Here is a 26415-nt window from a genome sequence, read left to right as displayed (position 1 = left end):
AGGATCTTCATGGCAGGATTACTAGGTTTTATTTTTTTAACAGAGCTGAACATTTAAATGATTTTTTGAAATTACATTAACTTGATAATAAAGTACACCAGTATAATCGGTCTGTATATGCAGTAAAGCATGCTTGTTATACTCACTGTGGAACCTAAGGGGTTAATCCTCTGCATTGTACAAAAAGGCTGTTTGATACTGTCTGCTCTGATCCTCCCATTTCCTTTACTGTCCACAATCCATCTGATAGAACAGAGCCTTTGGAGTCACTCTGCACATGCTCAGTTTGGTGTGTATTGCTAGAGCATGCATGTGATCGGCAAAGGGCCAGTCAGCACTGTCCAGACAGAGGTTCAGGGGTCCTGCAGCCTCATAGGACAGTCAGAGGAGAATGAAAACTCCTCCTACAAGCTTTAATCAGTGTTTGGCCAGACACTGATAGAAATCACAAGACTGCTATATACTGCTGATTAGAAAAGGTATTTAGCAGTTTATATTCAGTAAAATAATTGCATTTTCATTTTCTGTGTACTGTGGGAGACCAGATATAGTGAATGCCGGGTCCTGGGTTTAGTAACACTTTAAGCTCATACAGGATTTGGATCTACTTTAAGATTACCTTCCAAGAAAAAAAAATTGTTAAAGATGAACTTCAGACATGAAAACGTTTATTTAAAGTGGTTGTTAAGCCACTATCTCATCTTTATATCCTCCCCTCTGTCAGATAAAAATCTGTATCCTAGTGCTTGTGCTTTATTAAAAAAAAGCAGATTTCTACCTGTTTAAACAGTATCTCCCAGCCATCAGACTCCAGGCTCTCTGCTCTCCCGGTATGATAGCTCCAGCAGGCGGGGCCGAGATTCCCCTGCTGACATCAGCTGGGGAGGAGAGGAGCCTGGAGTCACGTTTGCTGGGAGATGGTGTTAAAACAGGCAGAAATCTGCTTTTATTTTTTATAAAGCACAGGCACTAGGATACAGCTTTTTATCTGACAGAGGGGATGATATAAAGATGAGATAGTTTTGAAGCAGAGAAGCGCTAGTGAGAGCTGACAGGCAGGGAGGGGAAGGGGGAGGAGGAGGACAGAGGGAGACAGGAGTATGACGGAGGCACGTATACTGACCACAGTCTCAGGGCTCAGCAGCTATGATATATATTGGTCAGCGTACAGAGGGGAAGGTAGAACCAGGCAGGATCAGCCAAGTATTTTAGGTGCTAAAAGGGGTCAAATGACACAGCACAAGCACTGTCATATAACAAGCTTTAAGGGAACAGGATCCATTTTTTTTGGAAGTTAACAAACACTTTAAAGTTATTCCTGAATAGTCAAAAAGGGTGCTTACCAAACCCCGATAGTAAACATAGCTATGACATCACCATTGTGCTGTAAATATCCTGTGCAGAGGTCAAAGCTGTGTTGGGGACCCATAAGCTTTACACACTATACTTTACACTATAGTTTTACAGGAAGCTTCTACTTGGAACTTCCTGAAGGAAAGGCTGAATTACTGCACAGAAATACACTAAACAGTAAGATTCAAATAAGAATACACATGCCTCTTGTATTTAGACAATAATTGCCTACCCAGGAATTCAGCTTTAAAATGTTACTAAACCCAGAACCCTGCATTCACTATATCTGGTCTCCCACAGTACACAGAACATGGAAATGCAATAGTTTTAATAAATATGAACCGCTAAATACCTTTTTTTATCAGCATTATATAGCAGTCTTGTGGCTTCTATCAGTGTAAGGTTAAAGCTTGTAGGAGGAGTTTTCATCCTCCACTGATTGTCCTATGAGGCTGCATGACCCCTGATGCTCTGTCTGGAAAGTGATGATTGGCCCTGTGCTGATCACATGCATCCTCCCCAAGAAAATAATAAAAACCCTCAAGCAAAACACGCCTCTGTGTTATCAGGAAATGATCAGGGAACAGTGGAAGAAGGAGAGGATAAGAGAAGACAGGATCAAACAGCCTTTTTACACAATGCGGAGGATTACCCCTTAGGTTCTACAGTGAGTATAACAAGCATGCTTTACTGCATATACAGACTGATTTTACTGTTGCGGGTTTAGTAACACTTGGCAGAGCCAGCTGTGTGACACCAATATTCTTTTTAGCTGTCTCTGAGGTGGGTATTCAGACCACACCACCTCATTCTTCCCACTACCCACCAATGTAAAAGGCATTTTTTCCCACTGATCACCAAGGGTTTCTCTATGTTTAAATGATAAAGAAAGGCTGATCTAGAGTGATAAGGAATTGGCCAGCTTGTGCAATGTGTAAATTAGAATAAACAGTGACCCAAAGACATTAAGAGAAACCTTTTTTCTTCTTAAAAGAATTAAGTGCAGTGCAAAAAAATGTAATTGTTGGTTCATTAAATGGCCGCCCTTTCGTGCAAAAAGGAAATTAAGGAGTTTTACTGCACATTACTTTTTTATTTCCCAAAACGATTCCACTCATTCAGTTGAATAAAGAAACGTACTGTAGAGTGTCCAGGCTGTGGTTCTCCCTCAGTGCTCCAGACAAGGCCTCCACTCCCTCGTCATGCAGAAGGTTGGCCGTCAGACTGTAAGGGCAGAGGGTACAGATATTGTCCTTTATACATTTCTGTACAGAGCGAGTGTATAACTGATATTTGGCAAAATGGAATAAGCATCAGACGAATCCTAAACTGGGTGAAGTGGACAGAGGATGCTTGCTTACTTACTCTAAGTGTGCGAGGGTGGTGTTAGTCTGCAGGGCCTGTGCCAGAGCTCGGGCTCCTTCGATGCTGATGGAATTCTCACGCAAGCTGAGAGAGAAAAACAGAATAATCTAGACAACCGAAACAGGAATAATGGAAATCAAACATCTGCCTGGGATCACCTCCTTCGTGTCCCACTTTTTATACTTTATAATACACTATATTACCAAAAGTATTGGGACACTTGCTTTTACACCCACATGAATTTTAATGGCATCCCAGTCTTAGCCCTTGTACACACGGTCGGAGATTCCGACAGAGTGTGTCCTATCGGGCCGTTTTGTCGGATAATCCGACTGTGTGTGGTCTCCATCGGACTGTTTCCGTCTTAGTATCCGACGGACCAAGTTTTCCAACTTGTCCGTAAAATTTTCCGACAAAATGCTCCTATCGGACATACTCCGATCATGTGTAGCCTACTCCGACAGACAAAGTGCCACGCATGCTCAGATCAAATTCCTAGACCAAAGCTATTGGATACTAACCTGAACGTAGTCCCATCATAACGAAATAACATCATCACGTTATGTACAATCTGATTTTCCGACAACTTTGTCCGACTGTGTGTATGCAACAGTTTTGGACAAAATCCAACGGATTTGGTTGTCAGAATGTCCGACCGTGTGTACAAGGGCTTAGTCTGTAGGGTTCAGTATTGCGTTGGTCCACCCTTTGCAGCTATAACAGCTTCAACTCTTCTGGGAAGGCTGTCCACAAGATTTAGGAGTGTGTCTATGGGAACGTTTGACCATTCTTCCAGAAAAGCATTTGTAAGGTCAGGCACTGATGTGGCTCGCAGTCTCCCCTCTAATTCATCCCAAAGGTGTTCTATCGGGTTGAGGTCAGGACTCTGTAAAGGCTAGTCAAGTTCCTCCACCCCAAACTCACACATCCATGTCTTTATGGACCTTACTTAGTGCACTGGTGCCCAGTCATGTTGGAGCAGGAATGGGCCATCCCCAAACTGTTCCTATAAAGTTGGGAGCATGGAATTGTCCAAAATGTCTTGATATGCTGGCGCCTGAAGAGTTCCCTTCACTGGAATGAAGGGACCAAGTTCAACCCCTGAAAAACAACCCCACAACCCCCCCCCTCCACCACATGATTTGGACCAGTGCACAAAGCAAGGTCCATAAAGACATGGTAGTCTTGTTTACAAAGGCAGACCACTGTTCTGCCTGTGTACAGAAAGCATCAGTGGGTGCCGGTGGACATTGTGTCCACCATACCCGGCAATCAGCTCCTGCCACTAGGTACGTTATCCTGCACAGGAGAGCCACCTTGCCACCGTGTATATCTACAGTATACCGATGGTACGCAGTTAATGCATTTCAGCCTTGTCTGCCTTATTTATGATGAATAAGGCTGACAAGGCTGAAACGTGTTAACAACAGCTGTATCGATATTGTGTTTTGTGGAGAAACAATACATTTGCAGTTTTTTAAAGCGCATGCACAGAATAGCAGATTTGTCTTCCTTCATGATTGTGCCTGTAGCTGTGTGACTACCCATCAGCTCTGAGGGATTTTCATATATCATTAGGTTCTAGCTTGTTACACTATCTGCATTGATCACTTATACTGTAACTGCACTGACATGCACAAAAAGATAAGTGGCCCAATCAATGTGAGTTGCTCATCACTTGTTTTGCTGCAAAATCCCTGGGTTCTGCTCCAGCTCATTGTACTCCAGCAAATCGGTCAGAAAATAAAATGAATCACTGCACCCCAGGCTGCAGCAACTTTTCTTGTTTATTGAATTGTAGCAGGGGTTACCTTTAGAGTTGACTCTTACTAATCAATAAGCAAAAAAGGTTGCTACAAGTCGAAGTGCAGTGATCAGGGGTGTCGCTAGAACCTGGCACTCAGGGCACATTGCCCCAGATCTTCTACTGGGTGCCCCAGGTCTCCTTTCAGATATGGAGATGATCCACCCTATGAATTATACAGTTTTGGAACATTGTATATTTTATCTGCTTGTTAATATATCCTTTATTTATTTTGTCATCAGAATGTGATATTACGGTTTTTACACCAATTCGTATTGCTAATTAAAAATAATAAATTATTTAGTCTTTGATTTGATTCAAAATGGTTATCGTGGTATCCTACTAGCCCCTCAACATTTTAGTCTGTATGCCAAGAGGTGCCCCTGGTCTATTGGGACCTTAGAGATACCCCTGGTGGCAAATCATTTCCTTTTCTGACATTCATTGTAGCATCATGCTTATAACCAGGAATCCTGCCAGCCTATAATGTGGTCTCTGGTTAGCCCACAAATTAGGGGCTAATAAGTGCAATAAGGAAGTAGACATCCCCATTATAAAAGGAATAAGTTCACCATAATGTATTATAATTGTGTGTACAGAGATTCCAGGCTCACTTTAGGTGTTTCAGGCTCTGATTCTTGCTAAGGCCAATGGTCAGAGATTTCAAGCCTTGGTTGCTAATGGAATTACTCTTCAGACTGAAAAAGAAAGAGTTCAGTTAATACACAGCATAAAAAATAGGTCTTTTTTTTATATATAACAGACTTATCACTAGGGATCCGTACGGGTTTGTTCCAAACTTAGGCCCTATATGGCCATGTGGACATATTAAAGTGTTTGTAAAGGCTGAATGTTTTTTACATTCATGCATTCTGGGTAAAAGACCTTCAATGTGCAGCTTCTCCCTCAAGCACTCCTAATACTTACCTAGGGCAATCTTGATCCAGTGATGTGCACAAGACCCAAGGCTCTCCCAGGTCTCTCCCTCCTGAGATGTAGCAGCAGGAGCCATTGGCTCCCACTGCTGTCAATCACAGCCAGTGATGCACTGACCAGCCTAGATACTGAGCCACGGGGAGCAGAAAAGAACTGTCAGAATACCTGCATAACAAGGTAATGGAACTTATAAAGATGAAAAAAGATATAAAAATATATCCAAAGCCTTGAATATGCCAGTCAGTACTGTTCCAATTACTTATTAAAGCGGGAGTCCGCCGTTTTTTTTTTTTTTAAAAGCCAGCAGCTACAAATACTGCAGCTGCTGACTTTTAAAATAATGACACTTAGCCGCCCAACGCGCTGATCTCTTGATCGTCTCTCGGGTGCTGCCGCCGCCATCTTTGGTATGGGAATCAGGAAGTGGAGCCTTTCGGCTTCATTTCCCGGTTCCCTACTGCTCATGCACGAGTCGCGCTGCGCAATAAGGATGGTCCCCGCTGTCTCTGGGATCCGTGTGTTTCCCAGCAGGCAGCGGGGGACCTTCGGAAAGGGGCGTAGATTCTGCGGAAAGGGGCGTACCTTCTGCAGAATCTACCCTGGAAGTGGGTGCAGATACCTGTACTGTACAGGTACCTGCACCCCCCTCCCCCCTGAAAGGTGCCAATTGTGGCGCCGGAGGGGGGGAGGGTTCCAATGAGCGGAAGGTCCACTTTAGGGTGGACCTCCGCTTTAAGAAGTGGAAACTTCAAGGATCTCTTACTAACAAGCCAAGGTCCGGCAGACCAAGAAAGAATGCAGCCATAACTGCCAGTCGAATTGTTCAGGATACAAAGAAAACCCCATAGGTAACCTCAGGAGAACTATAGGCTGCTCTGGAAAAAGATGGTGTGGTTGTTTTTAAGGAGCACAATGTGACGATACTTAAACAAAAATGAGCTGCATGTTTGAGTTGCCCGAAAGAAGACTTTACAGTGCCAATGCCACAAAAAAGCCCAATGAGGCATTTCAAAGTTTTGTTGGTCATATTGTAACCAGGCTTTTTTGTAGCATTGGCCCAGTAAAGGCTTCTTTCTGGCAACTCGACCATGCAGCTGATTTTTAAGTATTGTATTATTGTGCTCCTTAAAAATAACCACACTGTCTTTTTCCAGAGCACAACTGTATCTGCAGACCTGACAAGCAGCCCAAAGGCCAGCTAAAGGAGTACACATGGCAGGCTGACAACACTTGCTAAGAGAGTGACTTAGAGCTTAGAGTTGTCAGAATAAAACAAGAAGTGTTGTTACTTGCAGAATCTCCATGTAAGAAACTGTGTCACAGATTCACAAAATGTTATTTGCTTAAGGAAACATTTGTAGCGAGGCATGATGGAAGTCAACATACTGAAAAATACACATCAGGTTTATATACTCTTTAATTGTTCAGAAGGCTTTAAAACTAGTGAATTAGCCAGTGAGCCCAGTGACCCCGAGACCCCGAGACAGGTATAAATGGAATGGTGGATGCCAGGATCTGACATGGAAGACAGACAGGTTGGATGCTGTGCTGAAAAAACGCTTGTATGTACATTGTGAGTTCCCAGAAAGTCAGGTGACACCTTGCAGGAGGATATGCATTTGTATCGGGTAAATTTACCGTAATAAACCTGTGGGTATCACTTACTCTAAGATAATTAATCCTGAGTTCTTGGTGAGAGCTTCAGCCAGGGCTGTGGCTCCTTGGTCTCCCAATGTGTTGCTGGATAACCTGAATGAAAGAACAGGTGTTTGTCAGCAGGATGGGCACAGAAATGTACAAAGCAGTGAGTTTGATGAAACGTGAGGTTAAATGTTTATTCTTATCATTTGTGATACGAAGGAGTAATAACAGGAGGACACAGAGGGCAGACAGTTACAACTATAATCATGGACTCACCATAGCTCCTGGAGCACCTGGTTGTCTTTGAGGCTGGCTGCCAGGCTCTCTGCCCCCTCCCAGGCAATGCTGTTCTTCTGAATGCTGCAAGATAAACAGGCATGCTTCTAGTTTTCCAGTTAAGATCAGTCTTATCAACAGAACAGCCCCAAAAAGCATTATAAGTCTCCATACAATACATATATATATATATATATATATATATGATCACAATCGTATTTTAATGATTGTAGTCAGCTGAGATTCCCCATATTCTCCTGGGTCCAAATCAGCTGGCAATTGTTTGCTTTAATCTGTTCAATCATTTTTGTTATTGAAATCTGGTTGAAATATTCTGAAAATTGTACTGTGTGTGTGTGGTCAATATCAAAATGTATCAAGAGCCATTTGCAATGTACAGACCGTCACAGTGAGCATGGCAGGACTTGGGGCCTGGTCCTGGAGGGTCTACCAACGGGGACATACTTTTTCTACTCTTCTGCTCTTCCTCTTTTTCTTCTTTCTTTCACCCATTTTTTATCTTTTCCTATTTTTCTCCTGAGTTTTGAAAATATTTTTTGAGGCATGGTTACACGACTCAAATTCAGGGCTGTAGTCTCCCATTCATTATGGATGTCATAGCACTCTTAGCCCTTGTACACACAGTCGGAGATTCCGACAACCAAATCCGTCAGATTTTGTCCGACGGATTTTGTCCAAAACTGTTGCATACACACGGTCGGACAAAGTTGTCGGAAAATCTGATCGTTCAGAACGTGATGCCGTTATTTTATTACGACGGGACTATGTTCAGGCTAGTAGCCAATAGCTTTGATGTAGGAATTTGATCTGAGCATGCGTGGCACTTTGTCCGATCGGAATTCTCTACACATGATCGGAGCATTTTGTCGGAAAATATTTCCAGCAAGTTGGAAAATTTGGTCCGACGGATATTCCGACGGAAACAGTCCGATGCATACCACACACAGTCGGAATATCCGACAAAACGCTCCAATCAGACACATTCGGTCGGAATCTCCGATCGTGTGTACAAGGGCTTATTGTAATTTATATATACAGATGTCATAGCACTCTTATTCTCATTTATATATACAGATGTCATAGCACTCTTATTCTAATTTATATATACAGATGGAAAGGGAGCTGTACAAATTGATCTCCTTATACCAAATCACAGACCAAAACGACAAAGGAATTTTGGACTATACCGGTACTTAATTTACATACATAAGAATCAAAAAAGAAGTATAAAGTAAGATTTCATATAAGTTTTAATACAGAGAATAGAAAAATTGCACAGAAAATAATGTTAAAAACTAGTACACCCCAGATTCGTATGTACAGTTACTCATGGTGGAGTTCCATTCTGGAGGTGCAAGTGAAAGGTTCCTCGACTAGTTTTGCGGAATTATCCGCTTCATCCGGAGGAGGTCTAAAATTTAGATATACATTAAACAGTGCGTAACAATCAATAATTCATATAATTATGCAATAATATGGATATATAAAGAAAACAAAATCAAGACAAAAACTATACAAATTATTTGAAATAAAGGGATTGTAGGGAACATTTGTTGCATCCAGAGATACCTATAGGGACAGAGAAGGAGGGGAAAAAAAAAAAAGGGGGAAAGAAGCGAAGGAGGAAAGAAACACACTACATAAAAGAGGAGTCGAATCCACTCTATATTTCCCCACCGGCGGCCATGGGGGATAAGATACATATGATGGTGGGAAAGAAAACCTATAATTATATGTATAATCCTATAGTGGGGTATACCAATAATCCCCCTAAGGTGAATACAAAATATACATATCAAGTAATAAAGTAATTATTACCTGCTAAAGGCTGTATATCAGGCAGACATCGTTGGCAAGTGGCATTGCATGTTTAGGAACTTGGGCCCATTAAATTATGTAAGCGCTCTAACTATCAATACTAACTGCAAAACAGGGAGGGGAAAGAAAAAAATCCAAATAATATGATATATTATGTTATAAAGCCATAGGTTAGATTATAGATCTTATTAAGGCCGGGTTCACACTATAGCGATGCGGGAACGCCGCGAATCCGCGGCGTTTACCCGCATCGCACACCTTCCGCCGGCAGTTCACACTGCCCTATGCGGACGGCTGGGAGTGTCAATGTTATGTTAATGACACCCCCAGATCCGTCGGCATATCGCAGTGCGATCTGCCGACTCGCACAGGAATCGGATCGCATGGTGTGAACCCCCATGCGATCCGATTCTGTTGCGGACCCAAAAAAGGGTCCCGTGCGAGTTTGCTGTGGGAGTGCTGCGAATTCAGCCATACTATCTGTATGGCTGAACTCGCATCGCTACGGAGATCGGATGTGATTTGCTGTGCGAATCACATCCGGATCTCCCCCCGCAGCGGTGTGAACCGGGCCTAAAACATATCGTATACCTGGCTAGAAAACAGCATCCAAATGGTAGGGTTAGTGGTGTATAATTAGCATCGATACTCAAAAAGAGTTAATACCAACAATTAATATGTATGTAGAGTACCCCACACCCATCCGAGGATGGTTACCAGGGGTAAGGACTTCTCAAGTTCAGTAGTTCCCGTAGGGAGTAAAATGTTCCTGCAAACAAATATACAGGAAAATAAGTCTTCCATATAAGGATGCCTAATATGGCCATAAGCGGTAGAATATAAGTAAGGTCCATTGTCAGATTCTTTTACTTATAGTCTACCGCTACGCAATGCCACTTGCCAACGATGTCTGCCTGATATACAGCCTTTAGCAGGTAATAATTACTTTATTACTTGATATGTATATTTTGTATTCACCTTAGGGGGATTATTGGTATACCCCACTATAGGATTATACATATAATTATAGGTTTTCTTTCCCACCATCATATGTATCTTATCCCCCATGGCCGCCAGTGGGGAAATATAGAGTGGATTCGACTCCTCTTTTATGTAGTGTGTTTCTTTCCTCCTTCGCTTCTTTCCCCTTTTTTTTTTTTTTCCTCCTTCTCTGTCCCTATAGGTATCTCTGGATGCAACAAATGTTCCCTACAATCCCTTTATTTCAAATAATTTGTATAGTTTTTGTCTTGATTTTGTTTTCTTTATATATCCATATTATTGCGTAATTATATGAATTATTGATTGTTACGCACTGTTTAATGTATATCTAAATTTTAGACCTCCTCCGGATGAAGCGGATAATTCCGCAAAACTAGTCGAGGAACCTTTCACTTGCACCTCCAGAATGGAACTCCACCATGAGTAACTGTACATACGAATCTGGGGTGTATTAGTTTTCAACATTATTTTCTGTGCAATTTTTCTATTCTCTGTATTAAAACTTATATGAAATCTTACTTTATACTTCTTTTTTGATTCTTATGTATGTAAATTAAGTACCGGTATAGTCCAACATTCCTTTGTCGTTTTGGTCTGTGATTTGGTATAAGGAGATCAATTTGTACAGCTCCCTTTCCATTTCCAAAATTCCAAAATACTCCTCCCCTTTGAACTATTATTGGATGATGGTACACTGTGTATTAATATTTGTTTTCTGAACTGAGGCCATACTTCACAATTCTTCTGTTATATATACAGATGTCATAGCACTCTTATTCTCATTTATTTGTGGTGCTGTTTTCAGGAACATGGATTATGCCCCATTGGAATGAACAGACAGTATATAATGCTTGGGAAACTTTGTTTTTCATACAATTTGCATAACCTGATATTGTGTGACACTTTTACACACGTGATTCGTGATGTATGATGCCTTATTCAGAACTAAGTCTTCCCTGTGTGCTTGTACTTCTTTGTGCTTTTTCAAAACAATAAAAATGATTGAAACATAAAAAATATAACTAGAGCCACGCCTTTTTTTTTTTTTTTTTTGCTGTCTGTGTCCCATTTGCAGATTTCCCTTCCTGCTCCAGAGACACAACAAGAAGTGATAAGAAATCTCCCCATAGGAAAAGAAAATCTCCTCTAAGGACTGGTTCACACCTATGCATGTTTCACTTTGCATATTGCAGGTGCATTTTGCGTTAAAAAAAAACAACACATCTTTAAACTATTGAAGACTATGGAACCAAAAACTAGAAAAAAACCCTCTGGCCCTTTCCATAAAATGCACAGATGTGAGCTACATCCATAGGAAACCATGTTACATGGACTGTATTGTGTTTCTGCAAAACTGAAAATGCACTAAAAAATGCATAGGTGTGAACCAGGCCTTAGACAGTTGTCATTGGAAAAGGTGTCCCCAATGGGAGATTTTCCCTCTATCCCAGTTCTGGTGACAACTAACGTTTTGGCTTTTCCCTCAATTTCAGTGCAAGTGACAATGATCGAATAAAGAGAGTGACTCTCTCCAGCGGTGACACAGACAGGTTGATTTTCTCAAAATGTATTGCATTTATATTGTCAGCTTGGAAGCAAACTGGACTTGCTGGAGTTCGTCTTGAATGCTGTGTTCATAATATAGCAATTTCTAAAGGTATGTTTGCTGATCAATGAAATACCTGTAGGTTGACCTAAAGTCATGTTCCTTTGCTACATATATGTGTCTCTGAATCGCACAACCTTCCCCGGACAGTCTGACCTATACTTACTTCAGGGCCATCAGCTTACGGTTCAGCAGCAGAGATTGGGCCAAGTACGTCGTTCCTTCAGACTTGATCTGGTTGTTCTGAAGACTGAAAGATAAAAAATAACATGCATCGTGAAAATACTTAAAGTACGGTATATCTAAAGCCATTATTTTACATTGTGGATAGAGTAGGGAAAGGTTTAATCTCTTATTAAGCTTATCACTTTGGATGCAACAAGAACTGAGATAAATTCCTATTTGAGAGTAGTCACTGGGACAGTAGTCCCCATTGGAAGATTTACCTTCTATTCCTGTTTGGTGACAACTCAGTGATCACCAGGATCATTATTGAGGGTGCATCTGCCTAGCAGGAAAAAAAAATTGGAAACTGTCACACTAAATCACTGCTAAGAGGTCCAGATACAACTTTATTCCAAAAAAAGCTAGGTGGACAATCGTAAAAAGTGAGAAATTGTAGCTAGACCTCTTAGCGGTGGTGTGGCGCTTCAATTTCCATGTTTGTTACATTACACTACAAGCCGAGGAGACTGTGGAGATCCTCTGGGGTGTAAAAGGCACTTGGGGATAATTTACATCAACATCAATACTTTAAGATGGCAATACCAAGAAGATAACCCTATGGTCTCAGCGCTGTTTTTCCACTTTCCTCAACTAGCAGAGGAACTGACAGAGGTTGTAACCCCTTCTGACTATCCAAAACAAAAGATTTTGGGTTAACCATCATATTTTTTTTATAAAATATCCATTCAAGCAATAAAATCTACCAGCCTATGCTCAGAATACCACCCCAGGTCCCAACACCCACTTTCCAAATACTAGTCTCTTGAGGAAAGGTCTTCACACTGAACATATACATAAAGCGTAAACTTGGCATTTTCTACTCACTTCAAGCTCTGCAGCACTTGATTGTTCTTTAGAGCCTCCGCCAACGCCTTGGCACCGCTGGGACCAATGCTATTTCCGTGGAGGCTGTGACATAAAATATAATAGGTTTATGGACAATTTCATCTTTATAATTTGATTACAAAGCATACACATGGAGAAGAAGCAAATTTGTCACCAGGAACTTGGGGCATCTGAGATTTGATTTGAGTAAATTCCCCAAAAAAGTCTCAGAGAACAAGATGGCTGCCTCTGCTGCATGTTGGCATTGGATACATAGTAATAGCTGAGTCTGGTACTGCACAACTTACTCAATAGAACAGAGCGTACGGTTCACCATCAGGGCTCTTCCCAGCACCTTCACACCTCTGTTACTCAGCTGGTTCTCCGACAGACTGCAAAGAGAGCACAGCAAACCATTCATACTGTAATTATTGCAGTATAAACAATATAATGATTATCTTCGCAATGCACATGGTTAATAAGGAACTTCAGCATAATTAAAAAACAATAATATTGTTTTGACTTAAGAAACACTAAAGACAACCAATGGTTCTGTAATGGGAGAGCAGGTTATATAGACACATCTTAGGCCCCATTCACACCTGTGCGATGGTCAGCTTGAAGCTTGTAGCTCTAAAACACTCAACAAGCCAAATCCCATTAATTTCAACGACCCCTTTTCACATCTGAGTGCTTTGTCACCTGAAGTAAAACGCCTGTCACTCAAAAAAGTACAAGAGCTCCCTTTTGGCAATTACAAGCATTTTTAGCCTCATAGACTTCAATAGAAATGCCTGACTTGATCGTTTTACAAGCGTTTTGTCAGTCGTTTTCTTCTTAAACAGCAGCTCTTCACCCCTAATTTCCTCTCCCTCTCCTCAGCCTAGTGCTTTCTATGGGCTAAACAAAAATGCCTGAAGCTGTAAAATGCTTGTAAAAAGCTACAAAAGTGCTTTAAAAAATGCCTGAGTAAATCTCTAAGCTCAGGTGTGAAACTTGCTCCCTGTGTTGAAGCAGTGTTTTCTCTGGAGGGTCTAACGCACTCCCTGCCGAAGTCCCGGTTCACATATATGCAATGCGAGAACCTGCGCGATTCCAGTGCCAGCGGTTCATACTGCCCTATGCAAACCACTGCAAGTGTCAGCAGAAAGTTGATGACACCCCCAGATTGGTTCACATATCGCAGTGTGAACTGTCAAATGGTACAGGAATCAGATCGCATGGGTGTGAACACCCAATGTGATCTGATTCCAGTGCAGACCAAAAAAAAGGGTCCTGCACCATTTTGGTACAAATGTGATGCAATTTCAGCCATGCATTTTGTATTGCTGAATTAACATTGCACAGACATTGCATGTGATCTGCACAGCAATGTGGTGCAAATCACATGCGATGTCTGTCATCGCACTACTGTGAACCCAGTCTAAAAAGCTCACTGATTCGCTGATTGCAGAGCTATAGGCTTGACACGGCAAGGGTTTTTGTTGGACCCTACAGAGGGACCACTGCTTCCACACAGAGAGCAAGGGTACTTCATTACAGAGGACAGACTTTTCTATTCATGATGTGGCTGCTTTCAAAAGAAAATAAACTGTAAGGGCCCTTTCAGACTGAGAAGTTTTTCAAGCCTTTTTGTGTTAAAGAAAAGCGCGCCTGAAATGCTCAAGAAAACTGCTTCCCTTTAAAATCAATGAATGTGTTCACATGGGGATGGTGTGCTTTCGTTTGCTGTGAAAAAAAAATCCTGCTTGCAGCATCTTTGGAGCATGTTTAGGAAGCTAAAAGAATCACACCAAAAACGCACCTTCCTATTGAAAGCAATGGAAAACTCAGTAAAACTGCAGCAAAAACACGCCCCCACGATTCGTTTTTTTGTGTGTCCTTGGCAAAACCACACAGCAAGAGCGGTAAAATCGCATATGCATTTTGGCCGCAGATCAGTGTGGAAGTTCCGCACCTTTCGTTTTGATCCACCTGGAATATATTTAGCTAATTCTTTTTTTTTTTCTATTTTCATAATGGTACAATATCAAGAAATGTCCACAACTTACATCTTACACTTCCATTATGATACCTATGACTGTGATGATTTCAAGGTAAAGTTGGACTTTAAAGCTCTACCCAAAGGGGAAGTTATGTTTTAAGGCCTCCTTCCCTCCTCTTTAATAAATGGCACTTTTTTGGAGGGGGGAGCGGGTACCTGGTTTTACGGGTACCTGCTCAGATCAACTAGGTGATTTGAGTGGAAGTTCCCCCCCCCCCCCCCCACAGACTGTGGAACCATTCACAATATGCAGCTCAGCTCACGCATGCGAGACTGAAAATCGGTGGAAAAAATGGCCCAGGTGAGCACAGCACTGGAACCTGGGACAGGTGAGCATTTATGTTTATTGAAAGTCAGCAGCTACGGTTTTTGTAGCTGCTAAGTTTTAATTTTTTTAAATATGACTGGAGCTTTAAAATCCCTTTAAAGGGTAGATTTAATTTGCACCTAAGTCAAGGGATGAGATATCCCCTAGACTATATATGTGGTTCCACAGCAGGGGGTTCTTGGCAAGCATTAGTGTTTAGAAAGAGGTTTATGGATTAAGAAAGTAAAGAAAGTCCAGATCTCTTACCTGATCTTCTGGATGGCACAGTCCTTGGCTCGCAAGATGGTAGCCAGAAGCTCCATCACATCATCTTTAAAGTTGTTGTTCTCCATTCTGGGTTATAGAAAAATAGTAATGATTGATTGCAGCAGATTGACAGTTTTCAAAAAGCCACAGCAAATGGTCATTAATCAATTTGGTGGGACATTGCATCATTTATATTACAGATTCAGGTCCTCATCCCAAGCTTTCTTCACTGCATCACCTAAAATGAATAGCTATCAATAGCTATTGCCCCTTCCTCTCAGACTACCAAAGATCTTTGAATATAGTGGGTACAGACATAAAATAACTGTGAGGCCGCGTACACACGCGGGGACTGTTCGCCCAACTTTGTCCGTCAAACAGTTTCAGCAAACAGTCCGCTCAAAATTAGCATGGACGGACTTGCCCACACACGACGAACGAACAGTTTGCTGAAACCGTGCGCGATGACGTGAACGGCACGTACGACGGGACGGAAAATACAACGTCCTATACACTGCATTATAACTTTCGGCGTGTAAATCCTTTCTGAGCATGCGCGGAACTTAGTTTGACGAACAAGCCTACACACGAGGGGACTGTTCGCTGAAACAAAGTTTCAGCGGACAGTTTTACGGAATTTCCGAAAAACCTTGTTCAGCGGACTGTTCGCTGAAACTGTCCGCTGAAAGCCCACACACGAGCGGACTGTCCGCCGAAACACTGTTCAGCGGACAAAGTTGGGCGAACAGTCCCCGCGTGTGTACGCGGCCTGAGTGCCTGGTTCAGTAGATCACATAATTTGCATATTAGACGTTAAGCCCAGATTTCTAAAGGTTTCTGGTGAATACCATCTGAAAAAAATAGTGGGCAGTTGACTGCATACATTTTAGTAAATACTGTACATCATCATATGATAAAATTACTTAAAAGATTACCTAATATATATTTATTTTATGTATGTGTCATGTTGGGGAGATTTTCCCTCAGTCATAACACAACAGGACATGAATGGAAGTCTCTCCTAAGTAAAGGGAAACCTTATCTAGACAGTTACAGTATCTCACAAAACTAAGTACACCCCTCACATTTTTGTAATTATTTTATTATCTTCTCATTTGACAACAATTTTGAAGAAACACCAATTGTGCAAGTTCTCCCACTTAAAAAGATGAGACAGGCCTGTAATTGCCATCATAGGTATATCTATACTATGAGAGACAAAATGTGGAAACAAATCCAGACAATCACATTGTCTGATTTTTTAAAGAATTTATTTGCAAATTATGGTGGAAAATAAGTATTGTGTCAATATCAAAAGTTCATCTCAATACTTTGTTATACACTATATCCTTTGTTGGCAATAACAGAGGTCAAACATTTTCTGTAAGTCTTCACAAGGTTGTCACACACTGTTGCTTGTATGTTGGCCCATTCCTCCATGCAGATCTCCTCTAGAGCAATAATGTTTTGGGGCTGTCACTGGGCAACACGGACTTTCAACTCCCTCCAAAGGTTTTTTTATGGGGTTGAGATCTGAAGACTGGCTAGGTCACTTCAGGACCTTGAAATGCTTCTTATGAAGCCACTCCTTCGTTGCCCAGGCGGTGTGTTTGGGATCATTGTCATGCTGAAAGACCCAGCCACGTTTCATCTTCAATGCCCTTGCTGATGGGAGGAGGTTTGCACTTAAAATCTCACGATACATGGCCCCAGTCATTATTTCATGTACACAGATCAGTCATCCTGTTCCCTTTGCAGAGAAAAAGCCCAAAGCATGATGTTGCCACCCCCATGCTTCATAGTAGGTATGGTGCTCTTTGGTTGCAACTCAGCATTCTCTCTCCACGACGAGTTGTGTTTCTACCAAACAGTTCTACTTTGGTTTCATCTGACCATATGACATTCTCCCAATCCTCTTCTGGATCATCCAAATGCTCTCTAGCAAACCTCAGATGAGCCCGGACATGTACTGGCTTAAGCGGGGGGACATGTCTGGCACTGCAGGATCTGAGTCCCTGGCGGTGCAGTGTGTTACTGATGGTAGCCTTTGTTATGTTGGTCCCAGCTCTCTGCAGGTGATTCACTAGGTCCCCCTGTGTGGTTCTGGGATTTTTGCTCACTGTTCTTGTGATCATTTTGGCCCCACGGGGTGAGATCTTGCGTGGAGCCCCAGATTGAGGGAGATTATCAGTGATCTTGTATGTCTTCCATTTTCTAATTATTGCTCCCACAGTTGATTTCTCCACACCAAGCTGCTTGCCTATTGCAGATTCAGTCTTCCCAGCCTGGTGCAGGTCTACAATTTTGTTTCTGGTGTCCTTCAACAGCTCTTTGGTCTTCACCATAGTGGAGTTTGGAGTGTAACTGTTTGAGGTTGTAGACAGGTGTCTTTTATACGGATAACAAGTTCAAACAGGTGCCATTAATACAGGTAATGAGTGGAGGACAGAGGAGCCTCTTAAAGAAGAAGATACAGATCTGTGAGAGCCAGAAATCTTGCTTGTTTGTAGGTGACCCAATACTTATTTTCCACCATAATTTGCAAATAAATTATTTCGAAAATCAGACAATGTGATTGTCTGGATTTGTTTCCACATTTTGTCTCTCATAGTTGAGGTATACCTATGATGACAATTACAGGCCTCTCGATTGGTGGCTGCACGATTGGTGGCTGACTAAATACTTTTTTGCCCCACTGTATGTAGAGCTGGCTCCTGAAGAGCACACGCTATGTGTTTTTTTCAATTTAATATTCCTAAAATCACAGTTGGGTTTTAGGGTGAATTATGTAAAATTATGATTTCAGTACCAGTCTAGCTGGATTGCACTGGGTTCTCCTTGACCACAGGTGTCGCTGTCACCATTGGGAAGTGTGGGAAAGCAGTTTAGCTAGGTGTATTGAGTGCCATTCTTTCTCGGAACCAGCCCAGTGGGTGTTTCATCCTGCTGTGCATTCTGGGAAAACGTATTTAAGGTACTGAGATCACGTGCTTTGTGGTTCCGGTCCAGAAGATATTTCTGCTTGTTTGTTCCTGGTCCTCCTGACCAGCCCCCATGGCCCTCATGGCCTGGGGTGCGGATCCATCCAATTTCGAGTCTCGGGGCTGGATAGCCCGAGGCAAAGTAACTGAGAGGAGGATTCCAAGGTGGTCCGGTGCCATCTCATCTGTGGAGAGGCCCAGCAACTGGAGAAGCACCCAGGGGAGGACTCTTCGGGAGAAGGCCATGCATAAGGCTGGCTTCTCAGAAAGAGCCTGGTGGCTCAGTTGAAGGACACTAAGTGGATCTACACTCATACGGTATCGCCGGACGGGCTGCAATATACTGGTACAGTATGATAGCTCTCTAAATTTACCTACGTCCCTCAGTTACATACAAAACAGCCGCTCCTTCGGGGGTCAGGGCTATATATATATATATATATATATATATATATATATATATATATATATACATATATATTTGTCCCCTCAAAATAACTCAACACACAGCCATGTTTAAACCGCTGGTAACAAAAGTGAGCACACCCCTAAGTGAAAATGTCCGAATTGGGCCAAATTTTCCAGCACTGCCTTAACCCTCTTGTGCATGGAGTTCACCAGAGCTTCACAGGTTGTCACTGGAGTCCTCTTCCACTCCTCCATGATGACATCAAGGAGCTGGTGGATATCAGAGACCTCGCACTCCTCTACCTTCCATTTGAGAATGCCCCACAGATGCTCAATAGGGTTTAGGTCTGGAGTCCAGTCCATCACCTTTACCCTCCGTTTAGGCAATGGTCTTCTTGGAGGTGTGTTTGGGGTCGTTATGTTGGAATACTGCGCTGCGGCGCAGTCTCCAAAGGGAGGGGATCATGCTCTGCTTCAGTATATCACAGTACATGTTGGCATTCATGGTTCCCTCAATGAACTGTAGCTCCCCAGTGCTGGCAGCACTCATGCAGCCCCAGACCATGACACTCCCACCACCATGATTGACTGTAGGCAAGACACACTTGTCTTTGTACTCCTCACCTGGTTGCCGCCACACACACTTGACAACATCTGAACCAAATAAGTTTATCTTGGTCTCATCAGACCACAGGACATGGTTTCAGTAAGCCATGTCCTTAGTCTGCTTGTCTTCAGCAAACTTTTTGTGGCCTTTGTTGGGCATCATCTTTAGAAGAAGCTTCCTTCTGGGAGGACAGTCATGTAGACCAATTTGATGCAGCCTGCGGCGTATGGTCTGAGCACTGAGAGTCTGACCCCCCGCCCCTTCAACCTTTGCAGCAATGCTGGCAGCAATCATAAGTCTATTTCCCAAAGACAACCTCTGGATATGACTCAGAGCACGTCCACTCAACTTCTTTAGTCACCATGTCAAGGCCTGTTCTGAGTGGAACCTGTCCTATTAAACTGCTGTATGGTCTTGGCTACCGTTCTGCAGCTCAGTTTCAGGGTCTTGGCAAACTTCTTAAAGCCTAGGCCATCTTTATGTAGAGCAACAATTATTTTTTCAGATCCTCAGAGAGTTCTTTGCTATGAGGTGCCATGTTGAGCTTCCAGTGACCAGTATGAGAGAGTGAGAGCGATAACTCCAAATTTAACACACCTGCTCCCCATTCACACCTGAGACCTTGTAACACTAACGAGTCACATGACACCGGGGAGGGAAAATGGCTAATTGGGCCCAATTTAGACATTTTCACTCAAAATGCGAGGGGTGTATTGACTTTTGTGAGATACTGTATTTCAAGAACTGATGGCCCCATTTAATGGTTTCACCTCAGCTCTTGTTCCTGTGTCAACTCTAACATCTTTGATTTGCTATCACTTCTCTCCTGGTGAAAATGATCACCAGGACAAATAGAGAGGAAGAATATCCCAGCTAGGACACAGATCTATTAAATCTAAATCTATGGAAAAGGGTTTAGGCTTTAGGTGCCCTTTTACTGACCTATACAGGCATTAACGGCAGGCCTTTGTCGACCCACCAAAGCAGTTATAATTCAGTAGGGTGGCATGTGCAGGCACAATGATGTACATGTACATTATTGTGCCTGCTCCAGTTTAACTGTGCCCCATGCATGGACTGCAGATCTTGTGCTATGCGATCACATGATTGCAATGGAAAAAAAAAGCTATGAATCTCATTCATACCAGCTCTGCTTCCTATAACAGTGAGTACCATTTTATCAGCTGTAGCCACCTACAGATCACTAGTAATCACAAAAAAAAAAATTCCTGATCAACACCCCCCAGAGTAGTACAGTGCTGCCATGGTGACACTGAACTATTTTAAAGTATATATAAATTTTGATGTTAAAAAACAAATAAAATAAAAAAACAAAATTTTTTTTTTTTTTTTTTAGTACATCAAGATTGACAAGTTTTCATATTTATATACCATAATTTGTAGGTGCAATAACTTTCACACAAACCAATTAGTATACACTTATTGGAATTTTTTTTTACAAGACAAGGAAGAATACATTTTGGCCTACATTTATGATGAAATATATAATTATTTTTAAATATATAATTTTTTTAAAAACATTTTTGATTTTTTTATATATAATATTTAAAAAAAAAAACTGTGGTGATCAAATATCACCAAAAGAAAGCTGTATTTGTGTGAAAAAAATGATATAATTTTCATTTGCGTACAGAATTGCATGACTGCATAATTGCCAGATAAAATAGCGCAGTGCAGAATAGCAAAGAATGGCCTGGTCCTAAAGGGGAGAAAACCTATCAATCACTTGAGAAAAGCTCAAGGGATTGAAATGGACCAAAACTCAAAAACTGAAGATTTGCTATGTTATAGGGTACATGAAAGATGTACCCTACAAGATTTATCTTTTGTATTTAATGTATCCTAAAAGAATTCCGCTTTCTGTGATAGGCACTCCTGTGCCTACAGGCTCATAGCTACAGTATACAGTATATCTGCTGTATGGGAGGCATTGCTGTCTGATTGCTAGTCTTATGAGATTTGGAGTTAGATTTGTCACTCCTGTGCTTTTCACTGTTCTCCTTGCCGGAAAGGAAGCTGTACCTGAAGACTGGTACTGCAAGGAACATCCTACTCCTGTTTCATCAATTCTATGGAGCTTTCCCCACCTTTCCTGCTACCGTCCTTCTTGAATATTCCGTCACCAGTAATCAGGTCATAGTCATCAGATCGGCAGCTCTGACATAAGGAAACTCTTTCTGTGAGGATGGCCACCTCCACAGAACAAGGCATGTTAAAGCAGAACTAGAGTTCCTCTGTTACTTACTGTGAGCATGTAGGCTTTTTCTAGCAAAAGAGATATGTCATGCAAGGTCTCTTCTGCAATAAATTACTCCTACCTGCCTGCTCAGAGCGATCCCCAGAATGTAAATTAAGTTGCGCATTCACAGCTCAGCTTACAGTGGCTGACCTGATCCCTAGTGTGCCAGAATGATGGACTCCTGCGCATGTGCAGAAGTAATGTCATCCTGCGCTGGCCAAAAACAGAGGCTGAAAACTGGCACACAGGAGAAAATGCTGACAAGGGACCATTGAAAATGCGAGTATTGATGCCCTCAGTTCCGCTTTAAAGTATAACTAAAGGCAACTTTTTTTTTTTTCATTATGGAAAGAGGTTTTTATCAGGTTTTTATTGTTGTCTGTGCCGCTGTTAAGGTCATGACATTCACCCTCTCTATTTGTCCTGTTTACCATTATCATTAAAAGTAAGTAAAAGAAAATCCCAAATTTTGGGTGGTTTCCAGAAAGTAATAGAGGAGAAATCTTCCAATGGGGACTCTAGTTCTGGTGAACTTGGGGTCCCAAGAGATACCCTTCATTTGCTGAGATTTCTTCCCACTTCCTGTTTGGCTATGGGACATGAAGTGAAGGGAAATCTCTGAAATTAGACAAAAATGGCAAAAATAAACCTTACAGGGGTTATAACCTTCCCTTACTCTATGCAAATTGAAAAAAAAAGTTTTGCCTATAGTTCTACTTTAAGTCAGTAATGGGGGGGAAATTGCAATTACAGCTTATACAGTATCTCACACCCCTCACATGTTTGCAAATATTTTATTATATCTTTTCATGTGACAACAGAAATTACACCTTGCTACAATGTAAATTCGTGTGTGTACAGCTTGTATAACAGTGTAAATTTGCTGTCGCCTCAAAATAATTCAACACGCAGCCATTAATGTCTAAACTGCTGGCAACAAAAGTGAGTACACCCCTAAGTGAAAATTTACAAATTGGGCCCAAAGTGTCAATATTTTGTGTGACCAGCATTATTTTTCAGCACTGCTTTAACCTCTTGGGCATGGAGTTCCCCAGAGCTTCACAGGTTGCCACCGGAGTCCTCTTACACTTTTCCATGATGACATCATGGAGCTGGTGGATGTTAGAGGCCTTGCACTCTTCCACCTTCCATTTGAGGATGCCCCACAGATGCTCAATAGGGTTTAGGTCTGGAGACATGCTTGGCCAGTCCATCACCTTTACCCTCAGCTTCTTTAGCAGGTCAGTGGTCGTCTTGGAGGTGTGTTTGTGGTCGTTATCATGTTGGAATACTGCCCCCGCAGCCCAGTCTCCAAAGGGAGGGGATCATGCTCTGCTTCAGTATGTCACAGTACATGTTGGCATTCATGGTTCCCTCAATGAACTGTAGCTCCCCAGTGACGGCAGCACTCATGCAGCCCCAGACCATATGAGTGACATAACTTTGTTAAAGCACAACTTTAGCCAAAACATTTTATTTCATTTAAATTGATAATTTAATCACCTAACCTTAGATGGACATCATATGACGTCCTTAGGTTGAAGTGGAGATATCTGAATGATGCATACAGCTACAGGCATCATCAAGATATCTTTTTTTTCAGCCAGGGATTCCCTCACAAGTAAAAGCCATCTTAGTGGCTGTTTAAGGGTGGTGTCCCCTCCCGCCACTCTCAGGTTCTCTGGTCTCTCCCGTATGATCGGTGCTTCTCTGGTCTCTGCCATGTGATCAGGTAACTGGAGAATGAATCAGTCGGGGGCAGGGGTTTACCATAGAGCTGGCCGTGGACCAGATGGTCCCTAGCCATCTCTATGACCCTCGGAGGCTGGAAGCAATATCATGATGTCACTTTCAGCACTGACAGATGTAAACACTGACGTTTTTTTAGCTGGAAAGCCTAAGATCTATTTTTTTTATTATTATTTCAGGCTTTCCAGCATAGAGAAGAGATGTGGGGACTTGTCATGCCCTATTCCTATTACAAGGGATGTATATATTCCACGTAATAGGAATAAAAGTGATAAAAAAAAATGAAAGAATAAAGGGAAAGTGTAAAAATAAAAAATAAACAATAAAATATATATTTTTTAAAGCGCCTCCTTCCCATTGTGCAATTGCAATGACCGCCATTTCATTCCCTAAGGGCTCTGCTAAATAATATATATAATGTTTGGGGGTTCTGAGTAATTTTCTAGCAAAAAAAAATTATGATTTTTACATGTAGGAATGGAATGCCAGAGTTGGCTTGGGCTGGAAGTGGTTAAAATGCACTGTAATAATATTTATTTGTTAAACCTATTGCAAAAAAACACATAAAACATTAGTTTAATAAGTAAAAAAATAAAAAAAAATTCAACCAAACCCATTACATTTTCCCTTTGAGAACATACCTGAGGTTAGTGCAGTACTGTAGCTGTGGCAGGAAGTTTTGTACAAGATTGTAATTAAGACACTGGGAAAGGTTTGTTTCTTCGGCACAGCTGCGAGATGCTCTAAGTAAGAATGCAAGAGCACAGCAATTCAAAGGGCTCAATTTTCTGCTGAGTGTTCCAGTCTTCAGAGCCTCCTCCACCATACAGATCACATCTGTGTGGCCCATCTCATGCAAACAGCACATTAAGTTCACCATTCCACAGGAGATTGTCTTGCTGGCACTCAGCAAGCTCTGAATATAGTCCATTATTTGCCCACGGTGGCTGCTGGGCTCTTCCTTGTTTGGCAGGCACCCAGCTAAAATCCTAACAACCTGCAAAGACAGGAAGCCAGAGAGGAAGCGAAGGAAGATGGACAGCTGAGCTCCCTCTGTTTGTAAAACACGCTGTGTTGCACCTTTGTAATGGTTTAGAAAGCCCAACTTGGGCCAAGAAACTCCTCCCTCGGCAAAGAGGTCAAATATGGCACGTTTGGCGGCAGAATAGTAGTGGACAGCCGCCAGGAACTCCTGCATGAGGAGGTGGGAGAAACAGAAAGCGAGACAGGAGGGTGAATTCTGGGGCAGCAACAGCCGACTACAAAGGCTTCCTGGTAATATTGGAGTTTCAATCCCACAAGATTTCAAATCTGATTCGTAAAATACAGTCCGTCTTCTAAGCAATCCCTGAAATGCCAACTTTCCTAAGTTGCCAACAGTTCGTCGGGCACTGCTTGGTTGCTCTATTCCATCTAAGTAGGTAAACTGAGCTTTCAGATACCAGGAGAAGATGGTGGAGAGTGTCATAGGTAGAGATGAACATGCAGAATCATAGGCATGAGATGCAAATCCTAGAGATACTCCTATGATATGGCACAAGGTGGGAACAGAACACAAAGCATTTAAGGAACGATGGCCTTCTAGGTGCCCACAAATCCTGTCTGGTAAGTAATTGGTATCGTGGAAAAGCTGATCCATGTACTGCTTAATTTCACTTGATTCAAGTCCAGATATCTCCGTCATTCGATCCACAAGTCCTCCAGGAATCATAGCAGCAGCTCCTGGTCTTGAGGTTACCCACACAAAGATATCAGGCAGAAGGTTCCCCCGTAGGATGTTGGTAATGAGACATTCAGGGGGAAGTTCTTTCTGAGGGTCAGTGCTAGCTATTGAGTCAGAGAAGTCAAGTGGGGCTCGAAGCTCATCCAAGCCATCCAAAATCAGAAGGGAATTGGGAGTTGGCATTGAACAGCTAGGACAGGCAATCCGTATTAACTTCTCCAAAGAAAGACGATCAAAGATGTTCAACTCCCAGAGGTTCAGGGTCAACAAACAGGGAATGTTAGTGCATAGTTCACCCCGTGCCCACTTCTCCACAAACAGCCTCACCAGGGTACTTTTACCAGCTCCTGCCACTCCTACAGTTAAGGTGATACGTGGCGGAAGGCTGACCCTCGACAGTGGTGTCAAAAGTTTTTCCAAGGGCAATCTTTTGGGGGTACCTCTTCCAACCTGACCTAATTCCAGCTGCACAATGTCATGTTCTTGAAGCTGGGCATCTGTAAGGCCTTCGACCAATAGAAGAGAGTCCAACTGAGCTAGCAGTGGGTGCTGATCATATTTCACACTGTCCAAGTGTTTCTTCACCAATGGATCTGTCACAAAAAAGACACAAGCACAAACAGACAAATTAAAGGAAACCAACTTAAAAAACATTCCTTGTCTATTCATGTTCAGCTATTAAAAAATTAATTGGAACGGTTTCTGTACAGCTTAAAGACATTTTACACTTTCAAATGCTTTTGTAGTTTTAACTAGGTATTCGTGTCATTTATTTGCTTTACCTTGTAATGATAGGCTCAGATATCATGGTTGCAGTTTGTAGTATCATGGCTGATCGATCTCCCTATGTCCATGTGCTCATTTACCTAGCTTGTCCCTATTCGCTAAAGGGATAGGCAACCTTTTTTTCCACAGTCTATGCCTCACCATTTCCTCTGTATTGCATACAAATTTGAGAATGCTAATGTGATTAAACACTGCATGGTGAGCTCTCTGTCAAGGTAGAACTAAAGGCAAAACTTTTTTTTTTCCATTTTGGATAGTGTAAGATTTATTTTTGCCATCTGTCTCCCTGATTGTCCCCAGAACTAGTGTCCGCAGTGGAAGATATCCCCAGTATTAGCAAACAAATGACTCTTGCCCCCATCTATAAATGGCCTTCACAGCAAGGAACACACAGTTGAAAAAAGACACAAG

At 42.0% G+C, this 26415-nt stretch overlaps 1 protein-coding gene across 1 annotated transcript in view; it reads right to left on the bottom strand.

Annotated features, from left to right (window-relative positions):
- NLRC3 (NLR family CARD domain containing 3) overlaps positions 1-26415 on the bottom strand; it is a 52406-nt gene that overhangs the window by 12873 nt on the left and 13118 nt on the right. The window contains exons 4-13 of the mRNA XM_077449272.1: positions 24137-25811; positions 15491-15577; positions 13181-13264; positions 12873-12956; positions 11989-12072; positions 7376-7459; positions 7124-7207; positions 5137-5220; positions 2719-2802; positions 2494-2577 (exon numbers count right to left, since the gene is read on the bottom strand). Of these exons, the coding sequence (XP_077305398.1) occupies positions 2494-2577; positions 2719-2802; positions 5137-5220; positions 7124-7207; positions 7376-7459; positions 11989-12072; positions 12873-12956; positions 13181-13264; positions 15491-15577; positions 24137-25811 (2434 nt within the window). The remainder of the gene's footprint in view (positions 1-2493; positions 2578-2718; positions 2803-5136; positions 5221-7123; positions 7208-7375; positions 7460-11988; positions 12073-12872; positions 12957-13180; positions 13265-15490; positions 15578-24136; positions 25812-26415) is intronic.

This window comes from Lithobates pipiens, unplaced genomic scaffold (assembly GCF_037356315.1).
Source record: "Lithobates pipiens isolate NorthernLeopardFrog02 unplaced genomic scaffold, aLitPip1_a1.2 Scaffold_22, whole genome shotgun sequence".
Taxonomy (NCBI): Eukaryota; Metazoa; Chordata; class Amphibia; order Anura; family Ranidae; genus Lithobates; species Lithobates pipiens.
The sequence above is the reverse complement of the archived record's forward strand: the minus strand, read 5'-3'. Positions and strand labels throughout refer to the sequence as shown.